This window comes from Athene cunicularia (assembly GCF_003259725.1).
Source record: "Athene cunicularia isolate RWA chromosome 15 unlocalized genomic scaffold, athCun1 chr15_part1, whole genome shotgun sequence".
Lineage (NCBI taxonomy): Eukaryota > Metazoa > Chordata > Aves > Strigiformes > Strigidae > Athene > Athene cunicularia.
The window spans coordinates 13406126-13422480 of record NW_020799121.1 but is presented as its reverse complement, the minus strand read 5'-3'; the positions used below and the strand labels follow the sequence as shown (position 1 = coordinate 13422480).

Sequence of the window (16355 nt, the reverse complement as noted above, 5' to 3'; positions counted from 1 at the left end):
TCATCCTCTGACTTTTAAGAAATGGTATTACAAATGGTGTCCCTTTCTATGATCTGAAATAACTGCTGGATAGAACTTCACTTACTTGGCCTCAGAACAGGAAGAGAACAGTGCTGATCCAACCAGGCCACAGCAGTTTGATTCAGATCCTTCAAGCTTGTTGTGGAAACCATCCCATTGAAGGACTCAAACAATGGCTTAATAATAATGCTGAACTGCAAATCATCAAATGTTAAGGGAGACAACAGAGGAGGAGTTCATGCACCCCCATCTTTCTCACTGTGGCTGACAATCAAGATAGGTCTAACAGTTGCCTGGAATACTTGAGGGGATTTTCAGGCACTTACAGACTTCTACAGAGTGACTGGAAGAACAACATGGGTATTATTCTACCAGTATACTAATATTTAAGAGTATTCTATTCTTGGGTTATCTCCAGTAGCCCAGGACCAGATTACTCATTTCCCTCCTATATGCAACAGAAACTATGGTATTTTCATATTGGTCATGAAAGTGCCCTTCACTCGCTTACAGTCATTTCATGAGGAGGAGATTTTTTATTATTATTATTAGCATTCACCCCTGAACCTTGTCAGCTTTTACAGCAAGACATTCTGAAATACGTCGGCGTGCATTAAGGATTCAATCCAGCTGTTAAAACAACTGTTCCATCACAGTTACACCCTGACTTGTAACGGGGACTTTGGGAACGTTACCTCGCCTAGCAACCTCCTGTTTCACCAACTACAAAAGCCTTTGACTTTCCCCAAATACTAAAAAATCCAGCTACCCAAAAGTGTATCTTCATCCCTGACAACCTCTGCCACTTTCTAGAAGTGTCTCATTTCCAACTTCTGTAACTATTTAGTATCTTGAAGCAGCATAAAATAATCACACTATCCAAACAGCAAACATGTGTGGGATTGTCTTTAAATAACCTTTTTCACTGTTATATATAAAAGAGCTCTATTTTCGTAATTCACCTGAGTTAATAGTGCTGTAGAATCCAGAGGTTCCACAGCTGCACCAGCTCTAAGTTATCAGAGACTGCATGTGACCTTGCTAAGAATTGTTTCCTAAAAGGATGCTAAGAGGAAGAGTGGCTTTCTAGGGCCAACATAAACCAGGAAACACCAAAGAAAGCATTTTCACGTATCAAAGTATTAAAAATGCTGTACTTCATGCATGCAGAAGCATACACATATATACTCATATTATCCAGGTAGTTAGAGGGAAATAACCAGCACAGAACACAGACATACAAAATATAAAGTGCAAATAAATAGCTATATAAACATATGAAGTCTAATGGGAAAAGGGAGGATTAACACTACTGCTCATTGCTAATTACTAATATCCCTGAACTGATACAAGCTAATAAAGTTTGATCCAAACTAATTACGTCTATACAGCACAGCAGAGATCCAGCTAACTTCGTTTTATTCAGTCTGGGTCCTTCTACCTCCTGCATTATCATTTGCTTATAAGCACAGCTGCTAGCAACAAGAAACTGAGGGAAGCAAACAAGAGAAACTGAGGGAAGCAAAGAAGAGAAACTGAGGGAAGCAAAGAAGAGAAACTAAGTTGATTCAGTGTTGTAACAAGACAGAAAACTAAAGAAAAAAAAATGCAAATTTTTAAAGCTACCGTTGCAACAACTTCAATAACTGTTTGTAATAATTTTTTTCCCCAAAGTCTTTCTTATTCTCTGTTCAGTTTTTCCAAAAGACTCCGAGAGCTACACTTAAAGAAGCAGCCCATTAAACATTTCTTGCAGTGTAATAACCCACCAAGAAAACTTGGCCTTTATATTGCATTTTACTTTCAAGTTACTTCCCATGCTTTAAGGTGAACCAGTTCACATACAAGTGTAAATGAAAACTGAAGACATAGGTTATTTAAATAACTTGCCTTAAAGACACAGTATCAGAATCCAGAGTTTTTGGCTCTAAACATACTAGCACCAAACCTCAAGTCAGCAGGTTAATATCAAAGGATACAATCCAAAACTTCCAGTTCTCCAGGGTCCTGCTTCTCACATATTCATCAAACATCTTCCTCATGTGGTCAAATCCTTGCCATGTTATGGGAACCCCAGTAGCAGGGAGCTGCTGTTGACAAGATCTGAAAAGAAGATGTTCTGAGGTCAGAATCTCCACCAGAAAAAGGACACACTTCCCTTCCAGACTAAATAATAGCAAGAGAGAAGTGTGTATCCCCAGTATCCCTGACCAAGGTGGCTGCCCAGTGCATGACTCCCCCCAAAAATGTAATTGTTACAGCCAGAAATACAGAATGTCTTCCCATGAATTTTGTCTATATTCACACAGCAAAGCAATTTCTCAAGCTGCTACACACTTGCTACAAGCAACAAAAATAAAACCAAAGTATAACATAGAACAAAGTTGGGTTTGGCATCCAATTAGAAAAAGGCACATTAGGAGTCAAAGAAAAATTTAGAGTTACTCCTGAGCAATGTTACAGAAGAAAATGTTACAGAGATTCTTAAGAATCAATTTAAAATAGACCCAAATAGGCATCATCATACTTTTGAAGAAAAATCAAAATATTTTCATGAGCTGTTTAAGTCTAACATAACGCCTAAACCTACCACTTCTGTAGGTGGAAGAAAAACCACCCGGGTTCTGAACGTGCTTTGCAACAGGACATAACTACCATAAACCCACAGAGGAACCTGAGGCACCAGGAAGGTGAAGTGACTTATGTTCAGCCAGTGGCAAGCTCCTTGATCCCAAGTCCTGTGTATTATGTACTCAACCATGTTTTCCTATGAAAACTGACTGCATTTGGAAAGAAAACTGCAGCAAAGCCATCATGAGGAGTAAGAGTCTTTGATCACCTAGTGAGCACAGATTATAAAAGCAACATCACTGGTTTCTCAGAATTATTCTGACTGACCTGATGCATCCTTTCTGATGCTGCCAGTGCTATGCACTCATGCTCAGAGCTTGCTGAAAATCCACACGGTTTGCTACCAATGCCCATCCCACAGCAACTACACTTTTTGTTTGGAAGTTGGTAGCAACTCTACTTCTATTCAATACCCATCTGTTGTTTGGCATGACCTCCGAGGCAAACATTCCCTACTGTTAGCCAAGGCAACATTCAAGCTGCTCTGCTTCGTTACAGAAAGCTCCCCAAATCTCACATGATGGCAGCGTTTAGCTCCTCGATTTCTTCCCGAAGGCGTTTGGTTTCCTCTTGCATCTGTGTTCTTTCCTGCTGTAGTTTAGCGATATATTCTACTGTTTTCCGGAGTGTGATTGCATGGCTGATCTAGACCAAACACAAAACACAGAGCTCACTTTCTGGAACAAAGCTAGACAGATGAAGAGTTTGCCCCTAACCTGTTTTAACATACAGAAAATCACTTGAGCACCTTTTCTTGTTTCCTTCCTTGTGTGCAAAAGCACAGCTAGGCAGAGCGAAACACTTAAAGATAATACTGAACTCTTCATTTCTCCAACTCTTGTTTGCACATTAGTACAGAGAAATGTGGTTGCAATGGTTGGTTGGTTGTTTTGTTTTGTTTTTTTTTCATAGATTACATTTTTGCCACTTCGTTAAAAGAAATATTTTAATAATATATTTCATTATCTATCTTCTTAAAAAGATTTACAATTCTTAAGTACAGAAGGATGTACATCTGTTGATAGATTTATAATGCTGTTAGAAGCATTGTTTGAAGTTGACAATATATTTAGTCTGGGAAACCTGAAGTTATTAAACAGAAGGTAACATGGTCTAGCTATGAGCAAAGGAGACAGAAAAATTGTCACAGATCTTTTTAAAAAATGTTCTTTGGCTTTGAGGAATAAATTAAAAATCTGTCCTTGAGAAATAAAATAATCAGACATTTCACTAAAGTTTTCAAAACTGATTACCTTTCAAACAGGCTATTCATACCATGAAGTGAAATTCTGACTATTTATGGCCTAAATGTATAACACTATAAAAATAAACAAATGCTGCCCAATCAACTTTCGTATTTTCCATGTTTCAAAAGGTACTGGTATTTAAAGGACGCTTTGAATTTTGTTGTGCAGACAATTCTGTGTCTCAATTATTTTGATTTCAATTTAGTGAACTAAGTTAACTAGTGTAGCCAGAATATGTTTTTAACTTGGACAAAGTCATTTAACAATGAGAAGTCAGTTGGGAATTTTTTTTCTCTGTAAATCTATGCACAAAAGGCAGGTGACGGGGATAAAAGAAGTCCTGTGAGTGTTTGCGAGGCTGTGGGAACAGGGCCAAATTCTTAAAGGCAGCTGGGTGATACTAGAGGGATTTTCAAAATCATTTGAATTGGCCAGGCTCCTGACTCCTCCTGGGAGGTAGAGATCTCATCGGTATAGAAACTTCTAAAAATTTCACTGAATGTTTTTGCCCTTCCTTTGGCTCACTGATCTGTTTCAATAGTACTTGCAGGTGCACAAGGTTGCTCTGCCCTGCTCTCAGGTGACCCAACACAGTGCAGCTACGGTTAGCACAGCATGAAGTCTAAGCTAACATGTTTGAGAAGGCTGAAGGGAGACCTCATCACTCTCTACAACTACCTGAAAGGATGGTGCAAAGAGGTTGGTGCTGGTCTCTTCTCACAGGTAATTAGTGACAGAACAACGGGGAACAGCTTTAAACTCCAACAGGGGAGGGTCAGACTGGACATTAGGAAAAAATATTTCACAGGAAGAGTGGTCAGAGAGTGGAACAGGCTGCCCAGGGACAGGGGGGGAGTCCCCATCCCTGGGGGTGTTTAAGGGTCGTTTGGGGGATGTGGGGAAGGGGAGAACTTTGTAGAGTCGGGCTGAGGGTTGGACTCGATGATCCCAAGGAGCTTTTCCAACCTGAATGATTCTATAAGTTGTGCTCACAGGTGGGTATATTAGCTCAGGCCAAGTGTCAAGGTATACTAAGCCAGGCCCAGCCTTGTACCAACAGCATGTACCTGGCTTCTGTCTGGCTCATGGTTCAGGCAGAATAAGCTTACAATACTGGCTGGACCATAGTTTTTTCTAAGCCCAGCTATGGGGACCAGAACCCATCCAGAATGGGTATAAAAAGCCAGTATGTCAGAAGAAAGGTGACATAATAGTTAATGTAAAGTCATCTTATGCTGCAAAGATGACTAAAATCTACTGGGGCCCCAAGAGAAAGAATTGCAAAGATCAGTTTTTCTTCTTTCCCTGTTGGCTTTAAAGCTGCAGCACCTTATCAGACAAGGCTTGTTCAACATTTGAAGCAGCATCAGAAGAACAGTGTCTAAAAGATGAAGCACTCCCACACACACTTTTGACTCTAAGCCATGGATTTATCACGCTTCCCTTTCCAAGTCCCTCAGTTCAAGTATCTTCACTGTCTGACTGGCATTCTTAGTCAACAGTGAAGAGATTAAATTTTATTAACAAGTCTTTTTAGAATGGCTCTTTCTTCTATTCCATATTAAACAGTGCTGCCAAGTTACTTACCGACTTGGAGTTGCCTGAAACCAAGCTGTTCAGAGCACTGAAACCAATCTTGATATTAGACCTTCGTTTTTGTTCTGAAATATGCTTCATTCTTCGATTCTGCATAAATAAAATTAGCTCAGTCTATGCTGTTCTCCTATACCGTTTTACTGCTATGACTATTTCAACTATTCAAATTCACAGTGCCATTTCTGTTGAACTGTGGCATTTATAGTCTTCCCGGTCAAAACCACAAGACTATAAACTTGCAAACAATTATTTAAGTTATTAAAAAGAAGTGTCCAATGTATTAAATTCAAGTCCAAACCTTGTAAGGTTTTCTTCCTCAAGTAAAAATTCCTATTTAAGGCTGTCACACAATTTCCTTGTCTGAAATCAAATTCCAGTTTTTGAGGCATGTAATTAATTAAAATCCTGTTGAAGCCTTTAAGTTTAAAACAGTCCATATTCATTTACATCTAATACATACATAATGTCTACTGATGTAAACAGGCAGCCTGACAAAAATAAAAAAGAAATAAAAACTCTGGCCTATCCTGAGGATAAAGGCTTTGTCAGGAATTAACAATTTCATTTGTAGCATTAAAAACAGTAGTCACTCCCACCCAAATCCTTGTAAGAAATTAAGGAGTTTGCACTTTGTAAAGGCATTCTCAGCAGAGCTAGGCTTTCCAGCAGTAGCTCACCACCACCCCATTTTATAATGGAGGGAAATAATGTAATAAAGCAGTGAAGCAGCTGCCCAAAACCACAGAAAATGCAGGTTCAAGAGCAGAACTGAGATTCCCAGTGCCCTCAAACTGAAAAAACAATGTTATCCAGCAATACAGAATTGTTTAGTCTAACGATGCAGAGGAGCAAAAGAACATACATCTACAGACTGGCAAACATCACTGATTCTTGTCTTTAAAAAGTTACTAACAGTACACATCCAAAGCAATTCCTGTCAAAGCAGGTGAGTTTAAACGGCTCTAAAGCCTAGCTCATGGCAGTGTCTTTGCTTTTAAGAACACTCCTCCATCTAGTGGCCACTTTCCCACCACTGGCCAGTCCTAATAATTTGTTCCTTTGTTAACTTGCTCTCTAGCAGCAAGAACAGGCTGCAAACACTGATTGTGAGCATTTATGCCAAACAAATAACTGCAAACTTTTATGAGTATGCTCTGCAAGGGGTAGTTCCAATTCTCCTCTGCAACAAAACTAGAACAGAGTGAAATCACAGGCTGCAAGTGCTTAACTTACCTTTCTGCCCTGGGAGTAATCAAGCTGACATCGACTCATAGGGTATATAAAGACAAAGAAGCCAAAAAGGGCTTGGCACTTGCAAAATAGTTAAGTAACACTCTCTTTCACAAGAGAATGAATGAGAGGGTTACAGCCGATTGCCCTGCATTGCTTGCTTTCTGTGGACAAGTTTCTCATACCATCACAGAAAGTGTTCTGACAAGGTCAGCTTGTATATGAGGTACAGCCAGCTTTCAGATGCTATCTCTAGACTGCCAAGTTCTTACCCCAATAATTCTTGAAGTGTTTTACAGCTGTAACTTGTAGAGTCTGTGGAGCTGCCTCTCTGTGGAGCAGCACAGCATCACTGGAGACATGTAAGTAACTCAGCAGGTCAAGAACTCGCCCTCCAGCGATGGCCAGAGCCCTGCAGACTGAAGAGCCCCAACAGAACAATGGCAAAAAGCCATGGTTTAGAAAACTAAGCCTGAAACCTTTGACCAAGTAAACTGAGACCAGTCATAACACTCCTGTGAGCCACAGCAGGAACTGCTGTCATAAGGACCTGCAGAAGTACAGTTAAGCCTGACCCCTCTGGTGACATATCCCTGAGAAGCAGAGTAGATTAATGAAGTCTGACATTTTTAATTGAACAGATGCAGCAGAAGCTAAGCCTGAGGCACAAATACTCCACTGTTCCTGAAGCACAACTTACTCTCTAGTCCATGCTCAGACATCAGGGCAGAAAGGTAGCTACAAAGGCAAAGAAAAGCACCTCAAAGGAAAGGACACACACCTTAAGTGCAGCCATATTAGGGTCAGTGGCAGGTTTTCCTGAGCTGCTGTTCTGGGGAGACTGTGGACTGGGGCTCTGCTCAGAGGTGCAGGGGGAAGCTTGGCCTGAATTCTGACAGTCTCGGCCTTCATAAAGGAAGAAAGACAAATCACATTAACAAACAACTTTCTGTAGCAAATGTAACTGCTGAGAAGCTTCTATTCAGAATTGAACTGAAATGCAGTCAGCAACCAAATTATACCCATTGATGCAGCAACCACATGCTAGAAAGTATCAAGATTGCTGGGAAAGCTTAGTATTTCATGGCACAAGGCTAACACATCCTCAATAGCGGTATGTAATACTTCCACCACACACACACAGTTCAGCAAAGACACGTTGAATGCATAGTCCTGTCAGACTCCTCCATTTGAGGCTCTAATGGCCTGGGACAGGACCGTGACACTTAGAAGCCATTTACCAGCAGAACCAGCATATGTCTCTCAAACTGGCCCAGATACCTCTCTATCAACACACATGCAAAAGTAGTCTTTGAACTTACCTACTGTTAACAAGGATTGTGTCCGAGATCCTCCAATCAAAATTACAGTTACGAACAACAAACCTATTCAGCACTTTCTACACAGATGCTTTTCAAACAGGTTTAATTTCCTGGCGACTACGACAGTACATCCCTTTTAGAAAGGAGACACTTAAAGGAAACACAAAATTGCAGTTTGTGGGAACGCTGCACAGTAGTTTAAGACAAAACTTGCAAACAATTGGATGCAACTGAAGCGGCAGGATAGAAGGGCCTAAAAAGCTTTTCCTTCAAAATTTATCCAGGGACCCTCGAGGCCCATTTACACCCTGCCTAACTGATGGAAACACACTTACATGTGTAGGGGAGAGAGAATGCTTACAGCTTTCTAACTTACTAGGTGTAGGTGAGGGAACTTGTGAACTGCTACTGTGGGAAGGGATCTGCTCTCCTTTCACCAACACATCCTGGACTACACTAGGAGAGAAGAGATGTGAGACTGTGGGCTGGGTTTGTTGACTACTTGGTGCTCGCTGTGCTGGACCAACCAGAATGTTACTACGGAACTCCGTCACCCTGGGAGCCTGGGAACAGCATAGAAACAGCACAGAGAAAAACAGAGAAAATGAGCAGGAAGGGGGGAATGGGGGCAGAGGGAGAGAAGGGATGAGAGAAGGTGGGGGGGGAAAAGAGAGAGAGAGAGAGAGAGAGAGAGAGATTTGTTACCTTGCCTTTCACTAAAAGCAGCAAATTAATACATGATTAACAATCTGACAACACGAAACACGGGCTAATATATAAGGAATTGGCAGGCACTGAAGTCAGACTTCTGGCAGGAGACCAGTATCCCTTCATAACTTAAAGCAGTATTACAACACATCAACAGCATAATGTACTAAAAACTATTTCCATCTTCCTGCATACAACATATTGGGAAACCCACTCGTATACTCACTGCATTCCAATAGGTAAATGGAAAGGTGAGCATCCTGGGTTCCTTCTAGCTTCTGCACAATTAAGAAAAAGCACAAACCATCCCCATTCATAGTACTGTGTATACAAGCCTCTCTGTAATCTTGCTGTTGTGTGAGAGTCTGTGAAGACCAGGGAGTGCTTGTAGGCCCATAAAATTGTTAGATTAAAAATAAGCAAACATAATGCTGAATGCACAAATGCATATGCTGGGTAACAGGTGAGATTTAGAGGACTAGTTACCCTCCTGAGCACATTAGGGCTCTAATTACTTGCAGATAACAGGCCTAGAAAACAAATTTTTTTTTTTTTTCTTCTCCTTACTCTGTCAATTCCAGCTGGTGCAATTGCAACATTAGACTGAGACGTGGCTGGCGTCAAAATCCCCTCTCTTTTTAAAGGTGCTGGAGTTACAATCACAGCTCTGGACTGTCCCTGAAAGGCAGCTGAAGAACACAATTAAGTTAGAATAGTTAATGAGACCAAAAAAAAAAAAAAAAAGGAGATTATTTTGTATTAAATAACTTGACATTGAACAGGGGAACGGATTAATGGGCACCTATTTGGTACTATTTCATTGCAATACAAAGTGCCACCAGTATTCTGATAATTTCAATCCCATTAATCCAGTACAAAGGACTCTAACACAACAGTTATTTCTGAAGCTTCCAGCATCACTGTTTCAAGGTGAATTTGCAGAGGTACCTAGTAAATCAGGGAGGTGCAAAGTGTCTCATTCTATCAGAGATGGGTTTCATAGAACAAGGATCATCACCTCTCCCCTCACATCCATAGTTCTTGGATCTCAGGCTTGCTCTGCTGACTCATAAAGGGTCAATGATGACAGAAACCAACTGAAGGATGCACATTCAATACTCTGTGCATCCTTGTGTGTGTGTGTATATATATATATAAAAATAAAATTCTTTTCCTCACTTCACTCTACTAGCTTCTTTCAGTATGTGGTTTTACAGCTGCTTCACGTGACATACAAGCACAAGACAACAAAACATGGGAATCAGCACCAAAATTGCAGAAAATAGGCCAAAGATCCAGGAGTTCTGCAGTGTTAGACAGCTAGAGATAACTGTGAATAGCAGCAATTGTCTCCAAAGAGAAAGCTACCAAAAAAAATCTCAAAAAAACATCTGTACAGGAGGCTTGCACTCATGCCAGTAATCAGGATCCTTACTCTGAAGTTTTTTCACCACTATAATATTTGAGTCTAACATAAATCTGTTAAAATCTCAATTTAACCAATGTCAGTGTACAGTTATTAACATTAACAGGCATTAAAGCCAACGCTGTTCTTGCCCAGACTCTGGAGAGAACACAACTAACCATCCTATCTTGTTATTAAGGGAAGAATCATGCAAAGACACAGCTTTGTACGCTTTTTGAGAAAACTAAACCAAACTTACTCCGTTTCATTCTAGCCTGTATTGGCTTCAGCACTCCTTTGTACTTTTAAAGATAATTTGCACCGTCCAGGCGTTCAGTTCAGTCCCAGGGAGACACGTTCACACCACCTGAGACTTCACTGCCGGAACCCAAGTCCCTTCACAGAGGGTGGCTCCAGCGAACTGACGGGCACCCCAACTAAGTCCTGGACACTCACACACTCATTTGGACGCTACTACCTTCACAGTTTGGATACTAGGTTTCTCCACAGCAGTCTTAGATTCCATTAAAAAAAATAAAAATAAAAATTTGAGTGCTACAACAGTAGTAACAGCTCAATCTGGGTCGGCCCAAAGAGGGACCCTGAACAAAGAAATCCCTGGGCAATTATACCCTTCCAATCTACGCACCCGCCCCTCACGTGCTCATCGTGAGCCTTTCAGTCCAGTGGCGATTTCTGGTCTGGGATCTTTTTAACACCTTATTGGATTCCTTCTCTGTCTCCAGACAGGCCGTTAACTGTTCTTGTCAAGTTGCAGCTTCTGCTGATGATTGCAGCCTCCTTATCTTCTGGTTTGCGCTGGCTCTGGAGGCCCTCTTTTGCTGAACTAGGTAAAAGTTCAGCATACCTACATGAAAATTCACAGCTTGTGGCCTAAGGTTTCAGCAAATCTAGCTACTCATGCTAAGTAAGTAATGCTAAACAGACAGTATACCAAATCACACATTATGCTGCAACTCCTGCATTCTAATGCTAAACGACTGATTCGTTCAATTTAAAACTTATTTAAGCTAAACGACAGTATTTGTTAACAATACTGATAAAGTCATGATGTATGAAAAGTGTCACAACAGCTCAGCCACTGCCAACTTGCCCCTCTGCAGTTTAGCATCAGGATACTGAAGGATACACACAGCAGAACAGGGAGACAGTGAAGGGTATCTAACACCCTCTCCCTGACTGTGTCACCTGTGACTAACAACTGTGTTTTGAATCAACTCAAGTTTCTGTATAGCCTTTACTGGAAAGGCCTGTGGACTGCACAAACCTTGTGTCAGCCCCTGCGTGGGCATATCTGGCAGAAAGCACTGTCACTCCCATACAGGCAGTTCATTCTTTGTCTGAGCATTCCCACATATAAAGCTGGAATCACAACCCTTCCACTGTTCAGTAACGTTCAGCTGGATTTATAACATCTCTGTGGAGCTAAAGAGCCTCCTCTTACCACTGCATTAATGCTGCTGCACAAACTGGGTATTTCTGACTTCCACAATTGGGTAACTGTAACAATCAGCACATATTTAGATGCCCCTCTAGATTTTTCATGTTTCTATCCTACACACGCATCTTTTGCGGACTTCCTCTCAAAATCAGAACATTTATCCTGAAGTGGTGATAGCAGAGTTCTTTCCCACGTGAAGTCTTGCACGTGATGAGATAATCTGTGCAGATTTTTGAGTCCTTATATCACAGGGCAATAAATGTTACACATCCCTTTCTAACATAGGTTATAACGCAACTTGGTTTATAGTCACGAGGTTATTTGTTTGTCCTGAACACAAATGACAGGCATAAATGCCTTAGTTACAGGTACTGATGTTTATTCTGTTGTCAAAACTAAGGTCCAGTCTCTACATAAAACTTTGGATTTGACCTCTGAGCTTGGTGTTCCAGTAGTTTAGGAGCACTGTGATCCCTGAACACGTGGCACTGCCAGGAATGAAAAACAGCAACTTTAAATCTAGACGAGAAGCAAAGCCATTTGTTGTGATGGTCCGATGAAGTACTGGGAAAGCAATATATGGGGTAAGGAACAACCCAAGAAGCACTAAGAAAGCTAGGAACAAAGGCTTTTGAAAAATCAGAGTTGCCTACAATGCTTTACTTGGTGAGAAATGCATGTCTCAACTGCTGAAGGTACACGGACTCTTGCTTTGTAACGTACTACAGACAGAAACACTGCCATTAACACCCTAGTGCTATTAATCATGGACCAACTTGTTCCCAGTGACATGCTAGAATTAGATCCTTGGGTCTGTTCTACTTCTGAACTGTGATTTTTATTTTATTTTTTTTTCCCTTGGTGGGTAACCACAATGCCAGGCCCTGGCAGACACACCTACTCCTTAGTAAATCCTGTTTAACAATAGTCCTCCAGGCAAGGTTTTTCTTGGATTATTGTTGCACATTTCAGGTGGCTGAAGTCACTTGGCCCCCAGCCAGCCCAAGTCTAAAAACAGTGTGCAATAACCCCAAGGAGAAGTGTACTACCTGTCCTGCTCTAGCCTTGAGCTTTCCCACAAGAACCACCATAAGTAAAACTCTCTCTGCTCATGTTTGCTATTCTTAGCCTTGCACAGTGCCAGTAGCTCCAAATCAGACCTGATGTGGAGATCCCAATATATCAGTTAGGCACTCATGCTCTGAACTGAAAACCACATGCTCTTGCAGCATCTCGAGTCTGTAGATTGCTCAGGACAAAGATCTCCAGCTCCCCCTGCCTGTTCTTCTCCAGGGGAAGGGCAGATTCTCATCACCCTGGTCCTGCTAGGGATGGTGGATGAGAGGCACACTCCCATGCTTCCATCTGGACCGGTGCTGTGGTTCACTTCAACAGCTGCTCCCTAGTGAACACTGGTCTCGGAGTTTCAGGCACAGCCAAAACAAAATGTCAGATACATCCAAAGCACTACCAAAGGATGTACACCAGCACCCTGGTACAGCAGAGGCACAGGCAGGTACAGTGACTTGTCCAGGGCAACCAAATGAGGCAACGACAGGGACAGATCTGCCATTCCCCATCCCACACTACCCCCCCGCCAGCTCCTACTCTACTGTGGTTGAATGCTCTGAGGGGCAGAGTTAATCAGAACAGCACTGAACAGCAAACCCCAGGTTTCTGTGGGGCAGGAGCACAGAGCTCTAGTCATCCTATGCACCGATGCATCTATACAGCCCCAGACAAATTTTACAAGGAGATACTCCCTTCCACAGGTCAGATTTTCACACCCACAACCAAACCGGTTCCAATCCTTGCAGCAGTCCAGAGCATCCCATTGAAGAGTGTAGCCACACACCAGCAGGTTCAGGGGTTCCTTGGACACCCACAGGAAGCTGTATTTTTACTTATTATGTAAACCAAGAAAAGCAAGAAGGTCTCTCCCTCCTGCTAGTCCCACTCAGGAAAGAAAAACATCACCCCACCAGTGCTTCTCACCTGGGGTGATGAAGGCATTCTTTAACAATAAGGACACTGTTTCAGGCTTCGGAGCAGGCACTATTTTTTGTGACTGTTTGGGCCTTGTCCCAGCACTGGCCAGAGGAACAGCTATGGGGAGTGCAAATGTCAGTTGGGACTGCAGCTGGGGCCGGGGCTGGCCCTGCAGGACAGTAGTCTGGAAAGTCAGGTTACAAGGCACTCCTGCACTGGGCTGCTGCGTCGCCAGGACAAGGTTCTGGCTCTGGCTGAAGGTGGTGGCAGGGGCGTTGTGGGTCAACGTAGCAGAAGCCGTGTGGGTGATAACTGTAGATTCACAGAGGCCAAACTTCTGGGTTTCTGGTGCAGCAAATGCAGCTGGTGGAGAGCTTAAGCTAGAATTCAGAGGCACTGCAGGCAACGAGGACTGGTGCTGTTGTGTTGCAGGCTGAAGCAGTGGCAAGGCTGTCTGAAACACTGGCATAAAAGTTTGTGGCCCACTGAGAGGCGAGTTGGGAGAGAAGTCCGTGGGCTGGATGAAAGATCCCTCACTTCTAATGCTGGAACACTGGTCAGTGTCAACATCAGGAATGACAGGAGCAGGTACTGAGGAAGCAATCAGTTCATCACTGATGTTCCCTGCTGGGAGCGTGTTGGGCAATGAACCCGACGGCAGGACAGGAGACTGACAGAAAAGAAAAATATCACAGATTCAGACATGATCCATGAAACTCCTGTCTGAACTCCTCCTGAGAAGGACATGGCTCATGTCTGAGAGTCTTCACAGCACTCACGTGTCTGAGATGAGGCCGTTTTAAACACTGAGAACCTCTCTTACCTGGGAAGAGTGGCTGCTGCTGTCTGTAGTAGCTGAGCTGACAGCAGACACAGAAAGGAAATTACTGGAACGACTGGGTGTGAATAAATCTGAAATGCGAAAAGTCATCTATTAATTTTCTGCTTTTCATACTCAAGGTACATCATTGCTAGATACTAAAATTCACAGGAATATCAATATTATTTAGCAAATAATGAAACCATGAGATTTTTTGCTTCATACAACTGCTGCTGACTGAGCAATGAATTATTGTCTTCCAGAGGAACTGACCTCTTCAGGGCAGACATCTTCAGTTTTCATGCAAGCTGAAGACAATACAAAAATCAGTCCACAGATGGGGATTTTGGGGATTTTAAGGTTCACCTACAGGCAGACAGCCAAGAGCTGATTCCCAATGCAGTCCCATAAAATTCGATTATCTGATGCAGACTGCATGCAGGCCCAGCAAACAGATGTGACTTTTGACTTCCATGAAGATCCGTAATCATCAAAGCTGTCAGTAGTAGTTTAAGGCCATATGTAACTCTTGAGAGTACCAGAAAATGTTCCAAGACAAAGTATTAAATAATTTCATCCCTAAGAAGTGTTAAATATGAAAACCTCAATGATTCTGTGAGTTCTTCTGTCCACATCTGATGTTCTATCTTTAATTACTCAGTGACTAAAGGTCTACATGCTATTCTTTTGAAAGGCAAATTAACAACCAGGTTCAAACTTTGGAATAAATAATCCTTAAATCCTGAAGTTACCTAAACCCGGGTAAGTAAAGAACTGGGGTAACAGTAATAAAGGAGTCTACCCACATATGCATCTGCTTGAAATAATGAACAATGAAAACATATAGTCTTCTTCACTCTTCACTCAAATCTCCTGCCTTCTAAAGAGAATAGATATCTACAACATTTAACCATCTTTTAAAAACTAGTTCATAGATCACTGCAATTTTAAATAAATTAATTGACACTATATATATGATTCTTACCCTGAAAAGGTTCAAAAGTATCCATAAAATCAAAATTTGGCTGGAGAGGAATAAGCCCTGGTTGAATCATGTCAGCATTTCCTAAGTGTGCTGCAAAGTTCAGGAGACAGATTAGATTAGCTTCGTACCACTCGCACAATAACAGCAGTAGGAATACAGAATTTGGCCAGAACTCCAACACACACTCTACAGCCAGGCTTGGCCAGGACATTTACAGAAAAACTCCTGCTGAAATGCACTGAGCATCTGCTTTCCTTCAGAACTGTAGCACAGTTCTGAAATCAAAACCATTGGGGGGAATTAAACTTTCAACTAGTAATATGGAAGAGGTGAAACCTGAAGGGTCTAACTAACAACTGGAGATTGCCAAGCTTGGATGCCTCCTGCTCCCTGTCCTGCTCCTGCTACACAACACATAAACCTGCTGGGAAGCACAACCTGAACCACCACAGCTCATAGCACAGTATTTTAAAATAAACCATCATCCATTTTATTTTGTCTTAAGTACACTTCATGTAAACCACAGTTGCTCTGGAGCTGCTCAGACAGGATGTCTAAGCTAAGGATGATGCCCAGCAGACATCTGCTGTCCCATTAGACACAGCTTTCAGTTAGAGAGCATGTGACAGAACTGTATAGCTCTTGGGATTGTTTCTACAGATGTGACTTGCACTTGTCCTAAGGGATATATCCAAAGAAAAATACATAGACACTCCCTTAAAAATACACACACAAAAATATATGATTTGAGATAAATAACAATGCCTTCACCACTGATAAAGGTAAATACTGCTCATTACAGTTTTATTCAGAGCAACATTAAAGGACAGTGCTAGGAGCAGCACTTAAGAAGTTAAGAACAGAAATTCAATTTGGATGAATAACTGGGATTCCGTAACCTATAAAGCATAAGACAGCTACACTGCCTGACGTATTTTT

The 16355-nt window shown here is 41.8% G+C and overlaps 1 protein-coding gene across 2 annotated transcripts in view; it reads right to left on the bottom strand.

Moving 5' to 3' along the window:
• Nucleotides 1-16355, bottom strand: part of MLXIP (MLX interacting protein) — a 43502-nt gene that overhangs the window by 1883 nt on the left and 25264 nt on the right. Inside the window, exons 7-16 of one of the 2 annotated variants that reach the window (XM_026860069.1) lie at nucleotides 15417-15506; nucleotides 14435-14523; nucleotides 13618-14281; nucleotides 9323-9444; nucleotides 8424-8610; nucleotides 7507-7631; nucleotides 5487-5585; nucleotides 3170-3297; nucleotides 2001-2124; nucleotides 86-215 (exon numbers count right to left, since the gene is read on the bottom strand). In XM_026860069.1, the coding sequence (XP_026715870.1) occupies nucleotides 86-215; nucleotides 2001-2124; nucleotides 3170-3297; nucleotides 5487-5585; nucleotides 7507-7631; nucleotides 8424-8610; nucleotides 9323-9444; nucleotides 13618-14281; nucleotides 14435-14523; nucleotides 15417-15506 (1758 nt within the window). The remainder of the gene's footprint in view (nucleotides 1-85; nucleotides 216-2000; nucleotides 2125-3169; nucleotides 3298-5486; nucleotides 5586-7506; nucleotides 7632-8423; nucleotides 8611-9322; nucleotides 9445-13617; nucleotides 14282-14434; nucleotides 14524-15416; nucleotides 15507-16355) is intronic. The other variant, XM_026860070.1, reaches the window with a different exon arrangement.